This window comes from Bos taurus, chromosome 5, assembly GCF_002263795.3.
Source record: "Bos taurus isolate L1 Dominette 01449 registration number 42190680 breed Hereford chromosome 5, ARS-UCD2.0, whole genome shotgun sequence".
NCBI classification, from domain to species: Eukaryota; Metazoa; Chordata; class Mammalia; order Artiodactyla; family Bovidae; genus Bos; species Bos taurus.
In genome coordinates, this window is record NC_037332.1 from 62,972,718 (window position 1) to 62,999,176 (window position 26,459).

Genomic DNA, 26,459 nt, shown 5'->3' on the forward strand with positions numbered 1-26,459 from the left:
AATTTAAGTCAATTGGGATCATGCTGTTTCTTGCAATATGGACTATTTCACTTGTTCTACCTCCAAGTCTGGCTACACCTGACACAAACATTTCTCAGGGCCATCAGCAGAAATATTAATCACTCATTCAGAACAGCAGCAGTCAGCTTTTTATCATAACATGAACTGCTGCAAATAAATTCGATTTTGCAAAGTAATAATTGTTCTTTGCCAGTAGCATCACTTTAAAATATAAATCATGCTCCTTTCTTGTAAATCGAGGATGTCATTTTTAAGAATTTGAACCCATTTACAAACTGTATGCTCAACACCACTTTCTGCCTCTAGTAAAAAAGAGGTGTTGGAGGTACTTCCCTGGCAGGCCAGCACTTAAGACTCTGAGCTTCCACTGCAGGGGGAGCGGGTTTGATCCCTGGTTGGGGAAGTAAGATTGCATTTGCTGCATGGTGCAGCCAAGGAGTTAAAAAAAGGGGGTATTGGACAAAGCCATTCATTCAATGATACTTATTAAGACCCCACTATTTCCTCGTTTTATCCTTGTGGAATATATGGGAAAACAAGGTCTGTTTGAATGATCGTCTTGAATGATGCCAACCTAAGAGGTCTCTGATGGAGGGCTACACAGGTATTTCCTCAGGTCTGCCTTGTTCAACACTGAAGTCAACACACTAGAGGAGTTACTTGATAGGTACATTTTTTTGAGGTGTGCTTTTAAAATCAGCGCATTACATAGTTGGGAAGGATCAGTGACATGTTGAGCATTGACCAAGTTCTAAAAAGGCACTGATAGAATAGGATTCATTACTTGATAAAACTGTTAGACCTGCAAAAGAATAATGTAAATGTAAGATCCTGCAGTAAGGTTAAACACACACACACACATACACATACAGCACTGTTGAGGCCTGAGAAGGGAGGCATGGCTCATGGCCACTGAAAAACACTAAAACATTTTCATAGAAAAGTTCCACAAGAATTAATAGTATCTCAGTGTTAAGCATGAACACCAACAAAGCCAACATGGCCAGAGCTGGGAATCAGAATGCTGTGTAGCTCACGTCCCACTTATCAGAGAGATATTGGCAAGAGCTGGAAGTGGTTAATATAGCAAAGGAAAGACATCACAGAGTCTTTAGTCTTCACTATTCTCAGCAAGAGGGAGCAGATTTACTCTTTGTGTTTTCAGAAGATAGCATTAACTGACTACGTGGGAATTTTAAGGGGGCTAATTCCAACATGCTATAAGGCAAAAGTCCTATTAATTAGAACTTATTCAGTGATGATGGGGCTGGCTGCCTCACAAAGAGGCCACCTTACAGAAACAAGTAGAGATATAAACTTGCAGCTGTTTACTAAGGATGTGTTGGAGGGGGTGCTGCATCAAGACACTGGACTGGATACATTTTCTGGCCCCTTCTCACCCTAAAGTTCTCCGGTTTTCTTTAACAGGAGCACAGAAGAAACTTCTGGCCATAAATGTATATAGAGAATGCAAGTTACTGTAAATTCTTGTGAGGCTGCATTCAAGCCTCAGAGTAGAGATCCATACAGAAAGGTGGAAATCATATAATTTTGCAATTGACTTCATGAAGCTACTCTTTACTCCCCTTGATTTGTAAAGAATGAAAAGTTGGCTATCAAGAGCAAAGGATTCTCTTCAAATACAATGTCCACACCACCCTAGAGATTCAAGCCTCTACTACACATGCTTTTACATAAAGTATTAAATATTACTCGCAGAATATGTCAAAGGTCTCAAAACATTGTACTGGAGCCTCTTGGGGTTCTAGCGTTTTTTTAGAATGTGTCATGTCTGCTGTGTGGAGAAGGAAATGGCAACCCACTCCAGTATTCTTGCCTGGAGAATCCTGTGGACAGAGGAGCCTGGTGGGCTGCTGTCCATGGGGTCGCACAGAATCAGACACGACTGAAGTGACTTATTATGCACGCATGCATTGGAGAAGGAAATAGCAACCCACTCCAGTATTCTTGCCTGGAGAATCCCAGGGACAGAGGAGCCTGGTAGGCTGCCGTCTACGGGGTCACACAGAGTCGGACACAACTGAAGCGATTTAGCAGCAGCAGCATTTCTGCTGTGTAGATACAACCCAGGGGATCATCATCACAGTGGTTAAAGCACAGGCTCTGAAGCTAGACAGCTTGGGTTCGAGTACTGACTCTGCTTCTTACGATCTTTGTGGTCTTGGGCCAACAACATAAACCCTCTGTGCCTTGGCTTCCTCATTATAAAGCTGTACTAATCAGTGCTGGCTCTTAGAGCTGGTAGGCAGTTCACCGTCCTCATCCTGGCTCTGAGGATTCAGGTTATATATACTTATAGCTGATTCACGTTGTTGTATGGCAGAAACCAACACAACACTGTAAAAGCAATTATCCTCTAATTAAAAATAAATCTTAAAAATTGGTGGCTTTTGCAGTGCCTAAAAACCTTGTGTAATCTGATAAGTATGGGATGCTTATTATAGGGAATTAAAAAATAAGGAAGAGTCGGGTATCACCTCTACATAGCCCACATAGACTCTGCTATAAGAGAAATAAAATAAAATGTTTTAACATATAAGGGCATATTTTAATACATGTTAACTCATAAAGTATTTAAGTATGGAATCATCCACAAATCCTCTCCAAAGAGCTTCAATACTAACTAGGTTATAATACAGATAGGAAGTTCTTGTACAGTGCTTGTAGTCCTAAGAACTATTGTTTCCATATCAGTGGAGAGGTAATGGTTTGGGGTTTACCAGCTGGAAAATAGAAATACTTTTGTAAAACACAGCTAAATATTGTGAGCTTCATTTTAGAATGCATTTATTCCCAGTCGCAGTTGAAAAAGCACAGAAAAGAAGGAAGGTAAAGCTATCTCAAAATAATAATGATTTCCCAAACCACCCAAACGTAGAGCTGTATAGTTTGTTAAATACTTGACAACTATTACTTTACTTGTGTCTCACAACAGTGATGGGAGGGGGCAATGATCTTACTTTAAGAAGAGAAAACCAAGGCCCTGAGTAGCTGAGAGGCTTGTTCAGTTACAGAGGTATTAGATATTAGAGATAGGGTTTTTAGCCCTGATCTCTTTACTTCAAATATGTTATTTCTAAAAAAGCTCCTCAAATTAACTACACAAAAATGAAAGTAATACTCACGTACTGTTGCTGCTCAGTCGCTCAGTTGTATCTGACTCTGCAACCCCATGGACTGTAGCAGGTCAGGCATGTATTAATAATATAATAATTTTCCATCAAACATTTTCAGAATTTGGAAGTCAGAGTGGGCTTACTGGAGTGCTCACCACTGCTATCTCTATTGGCCCAGAAACCACTGTCACTTCTGGTCATAACAGCCTGTCAACGGGAGGAGCCTCCCTTCTCACCCCTCCAGGCGGAGCTAAAGCCATCTCTAGGCATGTGACCTAGGATTGGCTAATCACATCTCACACATACCACCACACACACACACACACACACACACTCCTGTGTGGTTAGCTCAGGGCAGATAAATGATCCAAACCAGATCCAGGTTGATCTGAACCAATGGGACTCAATCCTGGGTCTTTCTGGGGGAACTCTTGGTTAGATAAGCCCTCTTTCTTACAGGTTTTCGAGTGTAACAGGAATTGGACTTGAAACTCCCCTCATGCAGAAAAAGCCTGTTTGAGAAAAGAGCCAACCCAGAGGACAACAAAGCTGAGACACGAGGAGTCCAGGACCAAGACATCAAATGAGCATCTGAACCCAGGCTACCGGGACTTTGTAGTAAAAATGACCCAAATATGTGCCCTTTTATGCTTGAGTTGGATTTCTGTTACTTGCATGCACTCAGTAGAGTCTCTGCTGATTTATTACTTTACTCATACATGAACGGAAGTTACTGAGACAGGATTGCTCAATAAGCCCTATTTCCCCTGGACATTAAAAACCTCTTTATTTTCCTTGATACTGGAAAAAGAAAAGGAAGGAGGAGGAGAAGAATAAGAGAATTCTCATACCACCTGAAAATGTATCAAGGTCAGATTATAACAGCCAACGTTGACCTGCGGACCCAAGAACTGGACTGAATCTAATGCGAAACATTCCGAAAATTTAACAAGTGGAGAAAAATAGCCTGGTGTGCCTCTTTGTGAACAAGCTAAGCCTAAGGCTTAGCCAGCCTAAGGCTCCACTAAATGTCACAAGATCAATTCCACTAAAATAGGGTTTTTCATATATTGTCAGATTTCTTACTTATTCAATTGAAAACAGGACCTTTTCTATTTATGTCTTTTTAAAAATCTGTGGCTTGGTTTTCATTGGAAACATTGTTCTTGGTTAAGTACCAGCACAGAAGGAGAGGTGGTGGCATCACAAAGGGACTGGAGGTGTTTAGGTCTGATGGCATCAATCAGAACAAACTCCTGGTTGTCTAATTTGCTTCACTGATGAAATGGACAGAGAATGAAACAATCAAGAATTGTAAGAGGAGTATCAAAGCCTGAAGGGGAATCCATCTGAGTGATTCTCCAAGTTCTTCTCATTATTTTTTTGACTGTGGTACAGGATAGACAGTAACATTTCAATGTTGCCTGTAAGATGCTAATCATATTGGAATTTCCAGCACCAAAACTGTCATGGGGAGAGCAGCATATATGTTGAGAAGAGGCAATTAACCATCCACAATAATAAACTAGGTATGCAACACATCAGGTTTAAGTTCCAGGTATGAAAGCACTATTTTCCACTTTTGGTTGGCATGATGTCTTTGGGAATAGATGGCTGATGGTCCAGAGTTTTTGGCTTGAAATGGGGCACAGATCATCAACATCCCAAGTTATCACTGAAGCTGGGTGTTAGCTTGTCTTCCCGACAAGCTGTCATACTGGGAGCTCCTGATGAAAGAGCTTACAGAGTTTATTCTTAACCTTCTTTTTTGAGTTATACATTATCTGTCTGTGCTGAAGTATTAGGAGTTGTTCTTTCAGTTCAGTTCAGTCGCTCAGTCGTGTCCGACTCTTTGCGACCCCATGAATCGCAGCACACCAGGCCTCCCTGTCCATCACCAACTCCCGGAGTTCACTCAGACTCACGTCTATCGAGTCAGTGATGCCATCCAGCCATCTCATCCTCTGTCGTCCCCTTCTCCTCCTGCCCCCAATCCCTCCCAGCATCAGAGTCTTTTCCAATGAGTCAACTCTTCGCATGAGGTGGCCAAAATACTGGAGTTTCAGCTTTAGCATCATTCCTTCCAAAGAAATCCCAGGGCTGATCTCCTTCAGAATGGACTGGTTGGATCTCCTTGCAGTCCAAGGGACTCTCAAGAGTCTTCTCCAACACCGCAGTTAGGGTTAGTCATGGACATGCTGAGTTTTTCTGAGTAGTAGTGAAGTGATAAAAATCTAAATTAAAAATTAGCCACTAACTTATGGACATTTGAAAAAATCTAATGTAACTCAATAATAAAACTTGTTTCATGGGGGGTGGGAAATCACTTTGTAAAATGCTGTTCTTTTCAAAACAGTTGCACCATTTTCTGAAGGCTAATTCTATAAATTCCATCACACAAGAGCAGTGGGTAGAACCTAGGAAGACCAGGCTTTTTCTCCCAGGGAAAGTAGAGAAGAATAAATTACTATCTTCGTGCCCAGAGGCTGGCTCAGTGTTTACTTCATGGATTTTTGGGATATCTATGCTTCTCTAGTTAACAATTTTGTGTACTTAGTTGTTTCAAGTTGTAAGATTCATTTAAGGAAAAAACAATCCTTTCTTTCTTGCTTAATGTTTTCTCTTACCATGTTATAATAATAACGTGTTATTACTGTAAGATATCCTTTGCTTCATACTTTTGTACCCTTAATTTGCAGAGAATTCTTCCAACTCTCCTCTGCTTTCACTCACTTTGTGATCATCTCACAGATCCCTTTTCCATCAGAGATACTCCGTGGCAGCCTTCATATTTATACAATTAACATAATAAGGAGGAAAGTTCCAATTTCGTTCTCAATATGTATTCTAAGCCTGTATAATACTGGAACAAAGGGGTGGTCTTTATAGACTGTTACCACTCTCTAACCACTTACCTAATGCTTTTGTTATTAACTGGTCCTACTATGAACCAGGGACCTTTGAATTAGGGACTGATAGAGGATATAATCTGAACCGACAGTCATACATCTATCTATATGTACACAATAATGATTCATAGTTTGGAATATACTTTCACAAAAATCATCTGATTCACACAAACCTGTGAGGCAGTCTTTATCTATGTTTTAAAGACAGGGAAACTAAAGTTAGAGAAATCACATGTCTTGATGCAGATCACAGAGTCAGAAAGAAAGCAAATCAAAACTCCAACTGAAGAAGCTGCTAAGGAAGCAGCATCCAGGCACTGGAGAGACCCCCACAGGCAAGAACTTCTCTCTCAGAGCAATAAACTCCACACCTACATACAAAGCTTTTGACAAACATGGGAGGAAGGCAGAGCTCTCCCAAGATGTTCAGGGAGGAGTTCCCACAAGAGGATCAACAAATAAGCACTGCAGAAACTCAAAAATGGATTAAAAACCTAAATGTAAGAGCAGATACTGTAAAACTCCTAAAGGAAAACATAAGCAGAACACTGACATAAATCACAGCAATCTTTTTAGATCTACCTCCTAGAGGAATGAAAATAAAAACAAAAATAAACAAATGGGACCTAATTAAACTTAAAAGCTTTTGCACAGCAAAGAAAATCATAAACAAAGTGAAAAGATAACCTATAGAATGGAAGAAAATATTGCAGAAGATGCAACAAGGGATTAATTTCCAAAATACACTAACAGCTCAATATCAAAAAAACAAACAATTCAATCAAAAAATAAGCAGAAGACTTAAATAGACATTTCTCCAAAGAAGACATACAGGTGGCCAATGGGCACATGAAAAAGTGTTCAACGTTGCTAATTATTAGAGAAATGAAAATCAAAACCACAATGAGGTATTATTTCATTCTAGTCAGAATGGCCATCATCAAAAAGTCTATAAATAATAAATGCTGGAGAGGATCTGGAGAAAAAGGAACCCTCCTATGTTGGTGGGAATGTAAATTGGTACTGCCATTATGGAGAACAGTAAGGAGGTTCCTTAAAAAAATAAAAACAGAGATACAATGTAATCCTGCAATCCTAAGGACCTACTGTATAGCACAGGGAACACTACTCAATACTCTGTAATGGTTTATATGGGAAAAGAATCTAAAAAAGAATGGATATGTGTGTGTGTGTGTGTGTATATATATATATATATATATATAACTGATTCACTTTGCTGTATACCTGAAACTTACACATCATTGTAAATCAACTATACACCAAAATACCTGCACCTTATGTTCTCAGCAGCCCTATTTACAATAGTCAAGACATGAGAGCAACCTAAATGTCCATCAACAGGACACTTGATGGATATGGAATGGATATTACCATATATTCTTTATCATTCACACAATAGAATATTACTCAGCCACAGACAGAATTAAATAATACCATATGCAGCAACATGGGCGGACCTAAAGATTATCCTACCAAGCAAAACAAGCCAAAGACAAATATCATATGCTGTCACTTATATGTGAAATCTAAAGATAACAATGAACTTACTACAAAACAGAAACAGACTCAGAGATGCAGAAAACAAGCTTATGATCACCAAAGGGGAAAATAGGGAGGGGATAAATTAGGAAGATGAGATTAACACATATACACTATTATACATAAAATAGATAACCAACAAGGACCTACTGTACAGCCCAGGGAACTATACTCAATATTTTGTAATAACCTACAAGGGAAAAGCATCTGAAAAAGAACAGATATATATACATGTATGTATAACTCATACTGTGCTGTACACCTGCAGTTCAGTTCAGTTCAGTTCAGTCACTCAGTCGTGTCCGATTCTTTTTGACCCCATGGACTGTAGGACATCAGGTTTCTGTGTCTACCACCAACTCCCGGAGCTTATACAAACTCATGCCCATCAAGTTGGTGATGCCCTCCAGCCATTTCATCCTCTGTTGTCCCCTTCTCTTGCCACCTTCAATCTTTCCCAGCATCAGGGTCTTTTCCAGTGAGTCAGTTCTTCGCATGAGGTGGCCAAAGGATTAGAGGTTTAGCTTCAGCATCAGTCCTTCCAATGAATATTCAGGACTGATTTCCTTTAGGAGTGACTGGTTTGATCTTGCAGTCCAAGGGACTCTCAAGAGTCTTCTCCAACACCATAGTTCAAAAGCATCAATTCTTCAGCACTCAACTTTCTTTATGGTTCAACTCTCACATTCATACATGACTACTGGAAAAATCATAGCTTTGACTAGATGGACCTTTGTCTGTAAAGTAATGTTTCTGCTTTTTAATGTGCTATCTAGGTTGGTCATAGCTTTTCATCCAAGGAGCAAGCGTCTTTTAATTTCATGGCTGCAGTCACCATCTGCAGTGATTTTGGAGCCTAAGAAAAAGTCTCTCACTGTTTCCATTTTTTCCCCATCTATTTGCCATGAAGTGCTGGGGCCAGATGCCATGACCTTAGTTTTCTAAATGTTGAGTTTTAAGCCAACATTTTCACTCTCCTCTTTCACTTTCATCAAGAGGCTCTTTAGTTCTTCTTCACTTTCTGCCATAGGGTGGTGTCATCTGCATATCTGAGGTTATTGATATCTCTCCCGGCAATCTTGATTCCAACGTGTGCTTCACCCAGCCTGGTGTTTCTCATGATGTACTCTGCATATAAGTTAAATAAGCAGGGTGACAATATACAGCCTTGATGTACTCCTTTCCCTATTTGGAACCAGTCTGTTGTTCCATGTCCGGTTCTAACTGTTGCTTCTTGACCTGCATACAGATTTCTCAGGAAGCAGGTAAGGTGGTTTGGTATTCCCATCTCATTAAGAATTTTCCACAGTTTGCTGTGATCCATACAGTCAAAGGCTTTGTTTGGCACAGTCAATAAAACAGAAGTAGATGTTTCTCTGGAACTCTCTTGCTTTTTCTAACATCCAATGGATGTTGGCAATTTGATCTCTGGTTCCTCTGCCTTTTCTAAATCCAGCTTGAACGTCTGGAAGTTCATGGTTCACGTACTGTCGAAGCCTGGCTGGGAGGATTTTGAGTATTACTTTGCTAGTGTGTGAAATGAGTGCAAGTGTGCGGTAGTTTGAGCATTCTTTGGCATTGCCCTTCTTTGGGATTGGAATGAAAACTGGCCTTTTCCAGTCCTGTGGCCACTGCTGAGTTTTCCAAATTTGCTGGTATACTGAATGCAGCACTTAAACAGCATCATCTTTTAAGTTTTGAAATAGCTCGACTGGAATTCCATCACCTCCACTAGCTTTGTTCGTAGTGATGCTTCCTAAGGCCCACTTGACTTCACATTCCAGAATGTCTGGCTCTAGGTGAGTGATCACACCATCGTGATTATCTTGGTCATGAAGATCTTTTTTTGTATAGTTCTTCTGTGTATTCTTGCCACCACTTCTTAATATCTTCTGTTTCTTTTAGGTCCATTTTGTTTCTGTCCTTTTTTTGTGCCCATATTTGTATAAAATGTTCCCTTGGTATCTCTAATTTTCTTGAAGAGATCTCTAGTCTTTCCCATTCTATTGTTTTCCTCTATTTCTTTGCATTGATCACTGAGGAAGGCTTTCTTATCTCTCCTTGCTATTCTTTGGAACTCTGCATTCGAATGGGTGTATCTTTCCTTTTCTCCTTTGCCTTTAGTTTCTCTTCTTTTCTCAGCTATTTGTAAGCCCTCCTCAGACAACTATTTTGCCTTTTTGCATTTCTTTTTCTTGGGGATGGTCTTGATCAATGTCACGAACCTCCTGTACAATGTTACGAACCTCCGTCCATAGTTCTTCAGGCACTCTGACTATCAGATCTAGTCCCTTGAATCTATTGTCACTTCCACTGTATAATTATAAGGGATTTGACTTAGGTCATACCTGAATGGTCTAGTGGTTTCCCCTACTTTCTTCAATTTAAGTCTGAATTTGGCAATAAGGAGTTCATGATCTGAGCCAAAGTCAGCTCCCGATCTTGTTTTTGCTGACTGTATAGAGCTTCTTCATCTTTGACTGCAAAGAATATAATCAATCTGATTTCAGTATTGACCATCTGGTGATATCCATGTACACCTGGAACTAACAAAATATTGTGATTCAACTATACTGCAATAAAATAAAATTTTAAAAATTAAGTTTTATGGTGAGAACCATGAGCTGATTCCATAAGTTTCCACTAACCACCAGTGATATTATCCTTGCTCTGTTCACTGTCTCTATGTACGTATGGGCTTCCCTGGTGGCTCGGACAGTGAAGAATCTGCCTCCAATGCAGGAGACCTGGGTTTGATCCCTGGGCTGGGAAGATCCCCTGGACAAGGGAATGGCTATCCACTTCAGTATTCTTGCCTGGAGAATTCTACGGATAGAGGATCTGACATAGCATATGGGAAACTGGTATTTATTGAAGTGTTATAAAGATATTCCATATCATTTAAAAATAGAAGTAGCCCACGAGGGGCATAGAAGAATAGGACATGGTCAGGCAGACGGCTTGTGTTTGGGTTCTGCCATGCAGCAGCTGTGAGGCAAAGCACTCACTCACGTGGGCTCCTTGAGTATAGGACGGGCTGTGGTGAGGTTTAAATAAGATACTGCACATGGAGTCTCAGGTATGGGTGGGGCCACGGCAGGGCTTCTATGCGGCCCAGTTTCCATTTCTCTTCCTCTAACAGTATCAAAAGAACAAACATTTGTAGAACTAACATAATATGTAAAGTGCTTTCAAATAAAGAAGTAATTGAGGTAGCGCCCTGGTGGTCCAGTGGTTAAGACCTTGCCTTCCGAGGCAGGGTTTGCAGATTTGTGATCTCTGGTCAAGGAGCTAAGATCCCACATGCCTAATGCCTCGCGGCCAAGAACCCAAAACATAAAACAGAAATAATATTGTAAGAAATTCAATAAAGACTTTAAAGAAGATTTAATTAAAAAAAGAAGTAATTGATCTAGTCATACATATTAAGTAATACTGTTTGGATCAAAATATATTAGACATTCAACTGAATGAACTTTCTAGTGATTTAGAAGCAATGGAGACAAAGCCTTGCTAGTGCCTAACATATCACCTCAGGCAAGTTCTGATTTTGTCGCTTTCTGGTTGTGCTACCCAGACCGAGTCACATAATTTCTCAGTTTCCCAGTCTTTGAAATGTGGATAAGTCTGCTTCTAAGGTTTGTGTACATCGGTAAGGTAACTGCCTCAGGCAATATTGATATTTCTATTTAGATGACAGCAATCAAAACATAAGAACTTCTTTAGTGTGGGTTTTCTCTTACTGCTCAGGAGTCTTTTTCATTTTGTGAAAATAGAAGGATTATTTCATTTTCCCATAAGTAGTTGGTTATAAATAAATGGCTATAAGTGTCACATCAGGAAATTCTTTTTTCTTTTTCATAACTTTGGAGCATGTGGTCCCTAAATTTTATTAATTCCATTACTCTTCTTTATTATTCAAGAACATTTTGACTCATCCTAAGTATCACTCAAGAAAATTTCTAAATATTGTTGATTAGGTCCTAAATATTGGAAATGTTTTTCTTCTTTCTGTTATTATTTTTCATATTATTCACTTAACTATCTTATCTCCATAGAACTTGGACTTAAAAGCTGATCTGCAGCGTGCTATACACACATAAATAGTTGTGTAGGACACCTTGTTTGTGCTAAAATGAGAGAACAGATGTGAAAGCACTTTGGAAATTGAAAAGCAAGCTCTATACATATTAAGGTAATATTATACAAATGTGAATGTGACATTTATCTATTAGGGGTGTGGAAATAGGGAAGCCTTTCAGAACTTCTGAGCTAATGAATCCAGTGTTTCCAGCATGATAGGAAACCCACGGTTTAAACGTGCTGACATCACTACATTTCATGGTTTCAGAAATCCTAATAGTACTTAACTTGATTTTGTTTCTCCCATATTTGTGTAAGACAATTTGATGCCACAACATTGCTTATGTCAGAATAAAAGCAAACAATAGCCATGCTATTTAAAATTCTCTGGATTCCAAGAAAGATATTTTGAACAGTTTCAATTGAAAATAAGTAACTAAACACTGTGTTAACGTTTGAAAAATATATGCTAACAAATTTTACAGGTAGAATGGACATTAAATTTACCTCAATTTAACCTTAAGCAGGAGTTTACTAAGTTAAAGATGTGGAAACACATCTGCTGGGCAAACCTTAACAAAGTTAGGTTCCTATAATTACTGTAGCCGCTAAGAGCTTCAGGTTCCTGGCCTATGGCTAGAATTCCAAATCACTCTGCTGGGGGCTCAGCTAAACCTGAAGCGGAAACAGAAAGATAAGAAAAAGCATCAACTGAGTGGCTGAATGGTGGAACAGTCACATAAATAAAACCATTCAACAACAAAATTACCGAGTATTTCATATTTTGACAGGTTAAAGCTTCGAAATGGCGCTATTTTTAAAAGGTATCCATTCATTTCTCCACGATTTCTAGCATTTCTAGACTGGGAAAGAGTCTCAAGACAAATAAAAAACTGCAATTAACACAACATAAAGAGTTGAGATCCCCAAATCTCTTCTTCTTATTGATCGGATTCCTGTAGTGCCATCTCCTATTTACTCTGCAGCAAAAGCACTATATATTGAGCAGTGGGATTTTAGAAAGCTTCTAATAAGCTCCTGGCTGCTGATGGAGGCCCAGGTCTCCATCAGTCATTTGAACACAGGGAACAGCACCAGGGTGGGGGCGGGGAGGGAGGGAAATAAGCACGTACACACAGACCCTCTCCAGCTCACATCTCATCTGCTGCTTACCTCACTTCTCTTTCTGCATTTGTGCCTTTCTCACCTGGCCAGATAGAAGTTCATTCAATTTTCTCAAGGGCAAGACAATTCCTGAAAGGGATGCATTCTGATTGGAACGACAAGAAAAAGATCTCGACTCTTCAAAAAAGTAATACTTCCCCTAGCTTGTGAATCTCATAAAGACCATAAGGGAGCAATTGCTAGATTACCTCTGAGGGTTCACGCTCAGGCAGAAGAGTAATTAATTTCCTCTTTGGAAAAAAAACGCACTATGTGGAGAAATTTCATAAATTGCATGAGCAGTTCAGCCAGGTGATTCTGTTGCTGAATTTGGCACGGTCAATAATGGCTAATTCTCCTTAATGAACGATCCTCCCTTATCCAGCAGGGTAGGTAAGGGTTCAGGAAAGATCCAGTTTGTATTCATACATAAAGACTACATGGTTCAAGGTTAAAACAAATGTCTCTGCTGTCATTAGAGAAATTCACCCACATATGTGATCCACAAATACTAACAAATAGCAGAAAATATATGAACATTTTGGGGGGGGGAGTTTTAGATACGTTATTTAAAAAAATAATCAGTGAAAACAGTAATAAGGATTACAAGACAATACTGAACAAGAGAGAGAGGGAAGATTATTATTTTCTTGTCTCTCCTACGTTTTCCACCTCACTGCAATAAAAGATTCTCCATAATCCCAACACTGCTATTCTCTGCACAAAGAACCCTGAAACCAATTCAATACTGAGCAAGCTGAAAGGAGACACAATATCTCAGACCCCCTTCTCTCCAGGGCATTTGTAGGCAGAATAGCCACGGCTTCCAGAACATTCTTTTCACATTTCTCTTTCACGAGCGGCAGCATTGAATGTTTACCAAAGGCTTTAAAAAAAAAACAGAATCTCACCAAACAGATGAGAAAAATATTTAACAACCAAGGCAAAGCAATTACAGTCAAATTTTCACCTCAAGATTCTCATCTTAGGTGTGCGAGGCAGAGAGAAGTCTCTTAACACATCAGTCTGAACCTAGAATGAGGATGAAAAGAGTTGATTCTGCCAATAGTCGTCAACAGATCCACAGCTTTGAATCTCGGGATGACACTGCAGAGCAAGCTGCCATCGGAAAGTGCTTTAGCGACAGTGCCACTATTTGGCTATGGCTGACTTAAATTTTTGAGCAGTGACCTGGGGACAGGAGAGACCCAGACATCCATACCCGAATCATGAAGAGATCCGAACAGGACAGATCTCGCTCTTCAGGTATTTGTGTCAGGCAGCAGCATCATTTTCAGCTACTCAAGGTGGCAATATGAGATGGCTGCAACAGTCCCCATTGTACAAGTCTATACACATTGTAAACTTGGCAGGAAATTAACAGCATTACCTGGAGTTAGCCCTACTGGCCCCCGCCCCCGTGACTTTCCCCCTGTCATCCAACCAATTTAACTCTGTAATCTAGACCTTTATGACTTTTCATTGTGATTTGATTCTTACACAGCATTATTCCCTTTAGAGCAAAGACTTTCTAGGTGCAAAGAGACCAGACATAATATCTTCAGTCAAGAACTGGATAACAATGATTTGTGTCTACATTCCATTCCCAGAAAGGTCTGTTTCAATCTAGCTCAACTGAGCAGGGAATAAAAGTCATGACATAAAATGGGAAAATTCCATTTAGGTTGGGTACAATATGCATCCATTGTAAGTGACCGTTCAAAATCGGAATGCATTACTTGATCTGGGAGAAAGGCAAAAACATCACAGAGGCTCTGAACACCTTACCTGGGCCATCTGCCTCTCCAGTTTTGATCGGGGAATATCATCAAAGTAGTTTTCATTTCTTCTCCTCCTTGCATCGCCCTGCATGATAATGTGAGGAACGTCTAGGGAGCCACCAGTGGTGTAAGTGCTTTGGCTAAGTGATGGAGACAACTGAGGAGGAGTGTGATTACCACTGGGTTCCTGAATGGAAATACATCATGAAATAAATACCATGTTCTTGTGGCTGACCTCTGGTTTAAAAATTGTGAAATACTGACAAGACACACCGCGGGGGTGGGGAGTCATTTTTAAATCAACTGTTGAGGAATCGATGACATTCTACCATTTTATTAATGGCATGATCAGCATGTCCCCCCTTAAGCCTTTCAGGTCGAAGGTTTACAGTATAGAGAGCCAGGCTCTGTTTTCTTAAGCCTCCATCATGGATGATCTCGGGAAAGAGGCACACAGATGCTAGGCACCCCCCACACTGTCACACGTATCTACAAGGGAGGGAACTGTGTTTCCATGCGAACACAACGGCCTCATTACAGTAGGTGCCACGACGAAACAGCTAAAACAGGACCTCATGGGTCCTGATCTTCCATCAAAAAGCAGCCTGGCAATCAGGCTGGGGAGGGGACACGATATGGAAATGGCATGCCACCTGCACGGAGTCCAGAGCAACACATGAGGACAGGCTTTGATGGCAAAGACAACTGGGGGAAACTGGCTGAGAAGGAAGATAAAGGGCGGCAGAGAGCTGGGCTCTGGTGTCTGAGAGGAGGACTGGATCGTGCTGGTTCTCCAGCTACTTCTCCCCAAGACATTCCAGACTGCCTCTGATGGATTAATAAGGTCCTGCATTTTTTTCTTGAGAACCTCTTTTGATTTATTTGCTGTTTCCTCAAGTCTCTTCCAGAGAGCCAGAGGGAGAGGTTCAGAAGAGGAAGGAGAGACAGCAGGGGACATAGCAGGGAATACTCCTCTAAAGGGTCATTTAGGATGGTTACACTGAGGGTGCCTGTATCTTTTTCCTCTTCATTCAGCAAAACGAAAGCAAAACAGTAATCCCTTTCTAGCTCATTTCCCCCTAATTTATCTGAGGCTCCTTCTATTGAGGGAGAAAAATAGGTCCTTTTTTTTTTATATATATTGTCACTACTCAACCAGCTTCCAAACAACCCATATATCCCAATTCCCCTAGACATCAATTTTCCTCATGGCTCCCTCCTGGAGCCAATTCGCTCGCTTTTCCTGAAGTCTTTGTGTATTTTCTTCTCCTTTAAAATGGAATCAGCCTCAAAATCTTAACAGCTCCTCTCCTGCCTGATCCTCCGCTATCCTGACAGTAGTTATGCCTGTTTGCTGAAGTCCGCTGATAAGAAACATTCAGTGGCATTTCATTGCTGGCAGTTACATCCAAGTGGCACCTTTGTGTTCATTTATTATCGCCACCCTTTCTGACACTTGCAAAAAAGGAATCAGAAGCAAGCAAGTACAGGGCTCAATAAAGAGAACAGAGTTGGAACTCTCCAACTGGTCATGGAGACCCCAGCTTTATGGTGAATTTTTGAAAAGTTCCTATGGGCCTGATAAACACCAGAGACTGCTGGTTACTCCTTCCTGGGACCATTCTCCCTGGAATCTTCTCTCTCTTTGTCTCTTTCCCTCTGCTCTTTCTTGCCTTCCTTCCCTTCCACTTTATTTCTTTCTTCCTCCTATGGTTTCTCTCTAGTTTTTCTACCCCTTAATTCTAAAATATAGCTGAAATAGTTTACTAAAGTCCTAGATTCTCTATTGTTAATTTTTGAAGTGGGTAAAAACCGAACAATTCATTTCTTAAAAAACAGAAGACCCGAAGGTTAATTTTAAATCGATCTTTAACTTAACTCTGGTCCTCATCGATTTTCTTTCTGTGGGTTTGAAGAGTTTGACAGAAAATTCATTTCCTCTGTGTTGAGGGGAGTGTGGGATGGGGGGCAGCAGAGAGGTTTTTTAAAGGTGATGGTTTTTCAGATGTTTATCTAAATCTCAAAAACACACATTTAACCAATCGAGAAAAACAAACCTTGTCTTAGAAAATGCTATCAAAGGCAAGAAAGCTTTTTATACAGATAAGGTAAGCTACCTGGAAAACAGCCTGTACTTTCTGACCCCCTGCTTCAGTCATTCCTATCTTACTGCACAACACAGTTTTTGAGGATATGAGTGGAGGACGGAACAAGCACGCGGGGTACTTACCCTGAGGGTGATGGACCGAGGGGGCTTCTGTGGTGGGTCGTCGTGCAGCCTGTCTCCCAGAGATGCCAAGATACGTTTCCTGTGGCCAATCAAATTGATTTTTAAAACCTGAAACGACATATATATTTGGATTAAATACTTCACTTGAGAAAAATGATTTTTATTTGTCCTATAAGATGCAGGAGGGGAGAGATTTGTGCAAAATTACCTCTGCACCGGGAGAGATGTGGCGTGAGATCCGTGTGTCCCCGCGAGGCCACAGAGAGAGGACCGGGGCGGTGAGGCAGAGGAGGAGCAGGGGCAGGGCTTCCGTCAGGCAGGCTGCCTGCGGGTCCAGCTCGCCACCCGGCAGCCACAAGACCTCTCCAAGTCTGAGTCAGGTCTCATCCCTCCACTAGCTTCCTACGGCTCTTAGAGCAAAACCTGAGTCTTGACCCGGCCTCGAGGCCCAACGGGGCTGGCTGCTCTGTCTCTCTCTGGTCCCTGCCTCTCTCCCTCTGGCCTTCTCTGTTCCTTGAACAGTCACACTCATTCTGGCCTTGGGGTCTCTACTCGTTTCTCCATCTTCCTAGAATGCTCCCCCGGCACCCCGACCCACCGCCTCTCCTGCAATTTTTAAATGATGCTTTCTCATCCATTTGGACGCTACTTCAGTGTGGTTTCCTCGCCAAGGCCCGTCCCTCCTCCTTGCTAAAAGAATCGAGTCCTCAGCCCCATCATGCTCCACCCTGTGAACCTCTTCATAGCATTCTCTGAAATAATTTTATTTGCTGGGTTGGTGTTTGTGTAGCCCTCCCCACAGGCTGCTTCTCTGGTGGCTCAGGAAGTAAAGAATTTGCCTGCAATGCAGGAGGCCTGGGTCCAACCTCTGGGTCAGGAAGATTCCCTGGAGAAGGGAACGGCTATGCACTCCAGTATTCTTGCCTGGAGAATTCCTATGGACAGAAAAGCCTGGCGGACTACAGTCCAGTCCATGGGGTTGCAAAGAGTCGGACACGACTGAACAATTGACACTAACACTCACCCAGATAAGATAGCCTTGCCTGTGCTTAGTTGCTTAGTCATGTCCGACTGTTTGTGACCCCATGGACTGTAGCTCTCCAGGCTCTTCTGTCCATGGGGATTCTACAGGCAAGAATATTGGAGTGGGTTTCCATGCCCTCCTCCAGGGGATCTTCCCAACCCAAGGATCAAATCTGCATTGCAGGTGGATTCTTTACTATCTGAGCCACCAGGGAAGCCCAAGAATACTGGAGTGGGTAGTCTATCCCTTCTCCAGGGGGTCTTCCTGACCCAGGAATCATACCAAGGTCTCCCACATTGCAGGCAGATTCTTTACCAGCTGAGCTACCAGGGAAGCTCTCAAAAAAACATCCGCCCAGGTAAGTGTTCAGAGAGCAGGTACGTCTTTATCATCATTATTTCCCCAACAATGTTTGAAATAACGGAAGCTCAATGAATATGGAAGAATGAATATTAAGGCAGATGAAAGTACAAAGTAGGAATAGAATCAAGTACTGCTGACCAGGGTCTCCCCAGGATGGGACTTTTGAGTCTGACAGCATACTGCAAAGGGCAAAGTGCAAAAGAGATGACATAGGAAACCAAGGCTTGCAGAGAGCCTCAGTCCCCAGCCCTTCCCAGAGCCTTACACATTACTCTCTTTCCTTCATCACAACATTCCTAATGGGAAGGTGCTCTCCTTGATTTACAGAAGAGGAGACTGAGGTTCAGAATGGTGAAGTAGCCTACCAAAGAGCCAATATATGGTGGCTCTGGGATTTTAATATGGTTTGCCTAACTCCAAAACTTGTTTTACTCTAAGGCAAACAGCAAAGTTTCGGCATATGTCCAAATATCACTAACTTTTTAAAAACAACAAATTATAAACCATTTATAAGAATATGTTCACCTCTTTCCTACACACATACGGTACTAGAATAGAACAATTCTTGTTGGATAACTAGTTCAAAAGTATATGACCCATTGTGAAAATGATTTTTAAAAAAATTCTCTTCAAATTTTACAGGGTTGAGGGGGGTATTTCCTGGCACTCATTCTGTGCTACTCTATTTGTCAGTTAGCCTATTGGCCTCTCTGCCTAAATTGATTTTAAGTTAGCATGATCCTCTATTCTTTTTACTTTTAAATTAAATTTTAAAATATTTTAAAATTTTTATTTATATTGGAATACAGTTGATTGACAATGTTGTGTTAATTTCAAGTGTTCAGCAAAGTGATTCAGTTATACATATATCCCGTCTTCTTCAAACCCTTTCCCCATACAGGCTATTACAGAATATTGTATTGAGTTCCCTTGGTAAAGAATCCACCTGCAACGCATGAGACCCTAGTTCGATTCCTGGGTCAGGAAGATCTGCTGGAGAAGGGATAGGCTATCCACTCCAGTATTCTGGGGCTTCCCTTGTGGCTCAGCTGGTAAAAGAATCCACCTGCAATGCGGGAGACCTGGGTTCTATCCCTAGGTTGGGAAGATCCCCTGGAGCAGGGAAAGGCTACCCACTCCAGTATTCTGGCCTGGAGAATTCCATGGATTGTATAATCAATGGGTCGGACACAACTGAGTGTAAATACTGTGCATATGCTATACACAGTAAGTAAGAGCTTCCCAGGTGGCGCAGAGGTAAAGAATCTGCCTACCAACGCAGGACAGCAGGAGATGTAGGTTTAATCCCTGGGTTGGGAAGTTCCCCAGAGTAGGAAACGGCAACCCATTCCAGTATTTCTTGCCTGGAAAATTCCATAGGCAGAGGAGCTTGGTGGACTACAGTCTATGGGGTCGCAAAAAGTCAGATTCGACTGAGCACACATGAGCACGTGCTTTACAGGGAGCCCTTGTTGGTTATCTATTTTATACATAGTAATATGTATATGTTAATCCCAACCTCCTAATTTATCCCTCTCCCACTGCATTTCCCCTTTGTTAACCGTAAATTTGTTCAATTCCTTTTTATACTCACTCTCTGACCCATGTCTGTCGAGGGTGGGGATGGTGAATGTTAATCAAGGTCTGTCTACATGCAACACCTCCCTCTGATTTTATAAACCTTCATCTCCCCCAGACTGATAAATCCTCATCTTGGCAGGTTGTTTTCATAAAGCAGCTCTCTTTTCACAAAGCAGTCCCTTTAGTCCACTCTCTCTGTACTGTCTCCTCTCCTATTTCAACTGCTTCAGGTCTGCTGAACAAATTACTCACAATAATCCAGGTATAGGTAAACTTTGGCATTGCATTTAAGCAGGATACCATTTCCTGCTTTTAATGCCCCTTTAAAAATGCCTTTTCTAAGCACTCTTGATTTTTGGCTGGCCATACAGCTGCAGTAGGAATAACGAGGCACAAAAATATACACTGACTGTAAAACCTCTTAATTCGGTCAGAGCTGATAGTTGAAAGCCCTTTAATTTGGAAGGATGGTTTGAATGATTGCGCCTACATTCCTTATCTTACAGTTGTCCATGCAGAAGCCCATCTGCCATCCTTCTGCCCATTCATGTAAGATTGTGTTATCTTTCTATATTCATATTAGCCAGCTTGGCATTTCACTACCTGGAGGAACTTAGTAGTTTTTGCAACTCTGGAATTTCACCATATACTCCTTCTTTCAGATGATTTATAAATATGCTAAATAAATGCAGTCCCAGGGCTGATTACTTGCAGACAATACTGTTCATACAATCCAGAGAAATGCCCTTGCATTGTTCCTTGTTTTTTAAACATTAAGATCAAAGAAAGCCTCCATTTCTGAAAAATACAACATTAACCTTTTCAAGTGTATTTGCAAGTCTAAAAACCACTACATTTTCTCATTCCCTTTTATTCTTATTCTCAACTGCTTGGCTAAAGCTTCTATTAAATATAAATTTCTCCCACAAAATCCTCTCTGCCTTTCTCTCAGTAGGGAATTGAACATGATGGTGATGGTGCTATCACAGACCCCTGAATCCTGCTAAGAAATGTTCTTAAAGCAATAAAAACATTCCAAATTATTTTGAGAAATAACTGACACTAAATAACAAGTGTGGTAAAACTGAGTGGGTGTAACCTCCATTGCTGCTTTTGATTTACTCACCGACAACTCAATTTTGGGCAAGTTACCTGACTCTTCTGTTTCCAGTTCTCTTGCCTATAAAATGAGGAGGTTAATGCCCCGTCTCAAGTGCCGTTGGAAAGATAGAGTGAAACTGAAAACAATCAGCACAGTGCCCTGAACATACAAGATGCAACCTTCACAGGGTGCTCATTTCCGCTAACAGTCTCTAAGGATACATGGAAATCTGACCCGGCGAAACAGGGACTTGGTTGGTCACTTTCATGAAGTTAATCATGTCAAACGAATACGGTGATGCCTTGCAGGAAGAGATGTGGTTAACCTCAGAAAAGTCCTCATGGAAGCGACATGCTCTTGTAGGAATGGGTCTAGTTTCTAGCTATTAGTTTAGTACCAGAGCTAATCTAAAGGAAAGTATCCTATTCTTCCATCCCACCATTTAATCTCCAACAGGAGGTAAACTGAGGTCCTCCTCCACACTGGAGCTCTGCTGCTGCCTCCCCCAGAGAACTACCCCCAAAAGGGAGACAGACATATAGGCAGCTAGAATGAACTAGTTAACACAGAATGTGATTTGTGTCAACAATGCCTGGGTAACTCCCCTTCCTTATTAGAAATGATCACATGTTATAGGAGATACTGATGATTACATTTACTGAACATCTGCTATGTTCCAGTTGTGCCAGGAACTGTGCCAGGTGCATTTATATATGTGCAAATATCTCCTTGAATTCTTACAATAACAGTATCATTCCCATTTTAGAGACGCCAAACCTGAGATTTAGAAATACTGTTATATGTCAAGTGTCTCACTGCTAATGGATATCGTGGCTGGAATATGCACCTGATTATGAACCTGCTCTTTACCACTCACCACAGGCTCTTCTTGTTGCTGTCAACCTCTATAGTATTTGGCCTTAGTTATACTATTGTTTGGGCTTCCCAGGCGGCTCAGTGGTAAAGAATCCACTTACCACTGCAGGAGACACAGGAAATATGGGTTCAATCCCTGGGTCAGGAAGATCCCCTGAGTAGGAAATGGCAACCCACTCCTGTATTTCTTGCCTGGAGAATTCCATGGACTGAGGAGCCTGATGGGCTTCAGTCCATAGGGTTGCAGAGTTGGACATGACTCAGCACACACACATACTACTGGTTAACATTATAATTGTTCTTAAGCTGGTGCTTTTTTTTTTTCTTTGAGTTATCATGTTCAAAACATTTATACTGGGTCTCGATCATCTGAAAACATTAAAATAATACAGCTTCAATTTTGAACAAGGCTCATAGCAGGGTTAAAGCTTCAGATCAAAAGAGCTCAGACACATATCTTACAGAATTCCTTGTAAAATGCGTATATACCAAAGGACAAGAAGTCCTCATCGACCCAAGATTCAATCCAAGTTGACTAATATTAGACAGGTAGGGAAGGCAGACATTTGGCTTCAAAACTCCAAAGCTGACAATAAGAAATCCAATTGGCAAGACAATAACAGAGAGACTATTCTAAAGAAAGACAGTTATTATGGAAAAGTCAAGTCCAAAGGCAGTTGGGTTTGCCTTCAGTGATTGTCATTATAAGCAGATAGGGAGATAGTAAAATTGTGCCACCCTAGGCACCGTAACTCACAACCAGTCAGCCTGTAAACCTTCAGTTTTCAAAGAGTCAGAGCAATGATTACTGTGTTAGTACAGAGTTCTGTATGGATTTCATCACTACTTGGTTGACAAGTTGCTGCTGCTGCTAAGTCACTTCAGTCGTGTCCGACTCTGTGCGACCCCATACACGGCAACCCACCAGGCTCCCCCGTCCCTGGGATTCTCCAGGCAAGAACACTGGAGTGGGTTGCCATCTCCTTCTCCAATGCATGAAAGTGAAAAGTGAAAGAGAAGTCGCTCAGTCGTGTCGACTCTTAGCGACCCCATGGACTGCAGCCCACCGGGCTCCTCCGTCCATGGGATTTTCCAGGCAAGAGTACTGGAGGGGGGTGCCATTGCCTTCTCCGGGTGAAAAGTTAACTGCATGTAAAAGGAAGAAACCCTATTGGAGTAAAAGGTAGACTAATGGTAATATACTGAGGATTTAGTTACTCGAAGATATTGAGCCAATTCTGCTCAGCTCAAAAAACAATAGTGGGTTTCTGTCACAAATTATTTGGCAGACTCAAAGAGGAAACTCAGAGAAACTGGGTATAAATACTATATCACCAAACTATTAACTGGATTTCCTGGTGGCGGTAAAGAATCCGCCTGCAATGAGGGAGACCCAGGTTCAGTCCGTGGGTCGGGAAGATCTCCTGGAGAAAGGAATGGCTACCCACTCCAGTATTCTTGCCTGGAGAATCCCACGGACGGAGGAATCCGGCGGGTTATGGTCCATGGGGTCACAAGAGTCAGACATGACTGAGTACACAAGTAAGCATGCACGCAAACCATTAACTAAGAATAAATTATAATACACATGAAGATAAGAATGTGGTTCCAGCTGCTGAGTTCCAACAGGTGAAAAGTTAAAGTGAATGCTTGGTTTGGTTTTCATTATAACTCTCATGAGAAATGTGGGTCGAAGGGAAGGAATGTTGTTGAAACAACACAGGTCTGCATATTGGTTTTCATTCATCAGAGCAGTGGCTGCCTCCAGGAATCTTCTCCAATAGCGACTGAAGAGGAAAACGTCAGAAACCAGCTGGCACACTCCAACAATAGAAGAGTAACTGTGCTGAGTGACAATGCTATAATATTATGTCACTGTCATTTACATTTCTGGGTTTAGCTGTGGGATTTCTGCTAGGCAATATCATGACATTACCCTCACACTGAATAGCTCACATCAGAATATATGTCACAGCAAGTTGGAAGTCAGGGTACCCAGACTTTTTTTTCCTTTAAAAATTTAATGTGATATAAATTAAACATGTTAAGTTTACTGTGATATAAATTAAATATGCTTTTTTCCTTTATCTGCTATTTAAAAATTAAACAAGGTTTTGATTATAAGAACAATACTGCTTTCCTGTTATAGAGACAGGAAATACAGAGAAACAAACAAGAGGACAGATTATTCTAGGCTCTTAGTGTTTAGCTATATTTCCTTTCATTTTGTCCCCATGATTATGCTTTGTGGTGGTCATAACTAAGTACAATTTTCACTTTAATGTTTTTCACTTAATATTAAGCCTAAAGAACTTTCCTAAGTATACAACTCTTGGTAGGAATTTAAAGTAACTCCTTATTACCACACTGGGTTTTTAGAGAAGTTATGTCATAATTCATTAACTACTCTCCTCGCTGTTGGAAATTTAGTCTGTGCTCCTTTTCAGGAGAGCAAATATTCCATGTGTTTTAAAAAAATGCTATCATCCTTCAACTTCCATTTTTGTTGCCATGTTTGCATAGACACAATATGAAAAACACCAAAGAAAGCTGCAGGAATGCATGTGAGTCACGGAGAAGAGTCATGCAGTGACAGTCTGTCTCCATGTTCCACATGAAATCTCAATCCGTTTTTTGCCTGCTGGACCGCACCCTCCAGGGAAAATCACAAACCCACATAATGTTCCTCAGTGTCACATTTTGCATTTGTTATACTTTGGAGTTCAGATTTAGCTGACAGACATGAAATAACACATGTAGCTGGAATCCTCCAGTGATTACATAGGCGGCAGTGCTGGCACTCAGGTGATTCTAGTTTTCACTGCGGGATTGCATTTTTCTTATTTCTGGGTTTTTATTTAGGAAGGGATTTTTTATTTTAATTTTATTTAAATAATATTTTGGATGAAACAGTACAACCCTGCATGTGGAACCCCCATTCCATTTTAGAAAGTAGACTATTCCCCTCTATCCTTTGCAAAACGTTTGCCACCTAAGGACAGCAGCTCCCATGCAAGTCTAGAGAGCTCATCTACCTTCAGAGGGACCTCTTCTAAAACACTCCAAGTGCTCTGAATGCCCAGAATGGAAGCTGAGATGGAAGTTTATCAGCTCTTTTCTCTTCTGCAGAACTAAAATTGCAATTAAATGTGAAAGCTTTTCCCCCTCCCTGGTAATGATTTCTAAACACTTTCCAACACTTGAGAGCATCAAGGCAAGCATGCCTGTGTGTCATTCAACTTCAACTCCCACAATTCCAGAAATCCTTGTTTGAACTTGCATTTACGTTTTGACCATGACATTTTCTCTCTCATTTCTTGGGCTGAAATAATCTGTGTTTGAAAATGGTGTGGTGGATGGAAGGACCTCTGGAGGAGACAATCATGAAATTTTTATTCTTGCCTTGCCTCTTCTTCTAGCTAAGTGATCTTTAATGTTTTTGAAGTGTGATATTAAGCAGACAATAATAAGCTTATTTGACAAACATTTATTGGATATCTTTCACATAATCACCACGTTATGCAATTTGAGAGCAACAAAAAAGAAAATTATTCAGTCCTCTAGGGCTCTCAATCCAGTAGATGGAAAATATTTTTAAAAACATGGGTATGTATGTATTCCTGCATATTATCCACATATCCATCCATCCATCCACCCACCTACCTACCTATCATCCATCCACCTAAATATATATGTCTACATAGGACTTCCCTGTGGCTCAGACAGTAAAGAATCAGCCTGCAATGCAGGAGACCCAGGTTTGATCTCTGGGTTGGGAAGATTCTCTGGAGGAGAAGAAAGGAACATTCATATCCTATTTCTTTCCCTTTCTACTCTCAATAGTTTTCTATTCCTTCAGAGTTTTAGCACCAAATTCTCTCACATAGTCTTGCCAAGGGTGATGTAAAGCTCCCTCTTCTTCCACCATCTGTAGCTCCTTCCCTATACCTCTAACACTTCAACTAAAAAAATTAAAACCTATGACTAGATTTTCCAATTTTTCTTTCCTTCTGCTATTACTTTTTATTGAAAATGCTATTAAATAATCAGCAAATAACAGTCTGTATGACAGATGCCATCAAAATACAACTGTGTTGGAAACTGGAGATGATGCAAAGAAATGGAAAGATACCCTGTGTTCATGAATTGGGAGAATTAATATTGTTAAAATGTCCATACTACTCAAAGCAACCTACAGATTCAATGCAATCTCTATCAAAACACCATGACATTTTTTTTTCTTTTTTTTACAGAACTAGAACACATAATCCTAAAATGTGTATGGGCCACAAAAAATCCTGAAGAGCCAGAGCAAACTTAAGAAAAAAGAACAAAGTTGGAAGCACCAAACGTCCTGACTTCAAACTATACTACAAAGCTGCAGTAATCAAAACAGTGTGGTATGGCATGAAAAAAGACACATAAATCAATGCAATAGAACAGAGCCCAGAAATTAACCTGTGCACATATGGTCAATTAATCTACTACAAAGGGGGCAACAATATACAATGAGGAAATGACAGTCTCTTTAACAAGCGGTGTTGGGAAAACTAGATAGCTAGATGTAAAAGATTGAAATTAGAATATTTTATGCTGTACATAGAAATAAATTCAAAATGGATTTATTT

The 26,459-nt window shown here is 40.8% G+C and overlaps 1 protein-coding gene across 7 annotated transcripts in view; it reads right to left on the minus strand.

Moving 5' to 3' along the window:
- ANKS1B (ankyrin repeat and sterile alpha motif domain containing 1B) overlaps window positions 1–26,459 on the minus strand; it is a 1,158,555-nt gene that overhangs the window by 84,205 nt on the left and 1,047,891 nt on the right. For all 7 annotated transcript variants that reach the window (XM_024992182.2, XM_024992180.2, XM_024992184.2 and 4 more), the window contains 2 exons: window positions 16,886–16,993; window positions 14,663–14,842 (listed from right to left, as the gene is read on the minus strand). In XM_024992182.2, the coding sequence (XP_024847950.2) occupies window positions 14,663–14,842; window positions 16,886–16,993 (288 nt within the window). The remainder of the gene's footprint in view (window positions 1–14,662; window positions 14,843–16,885; window positions 16,994–26,459) is intronic.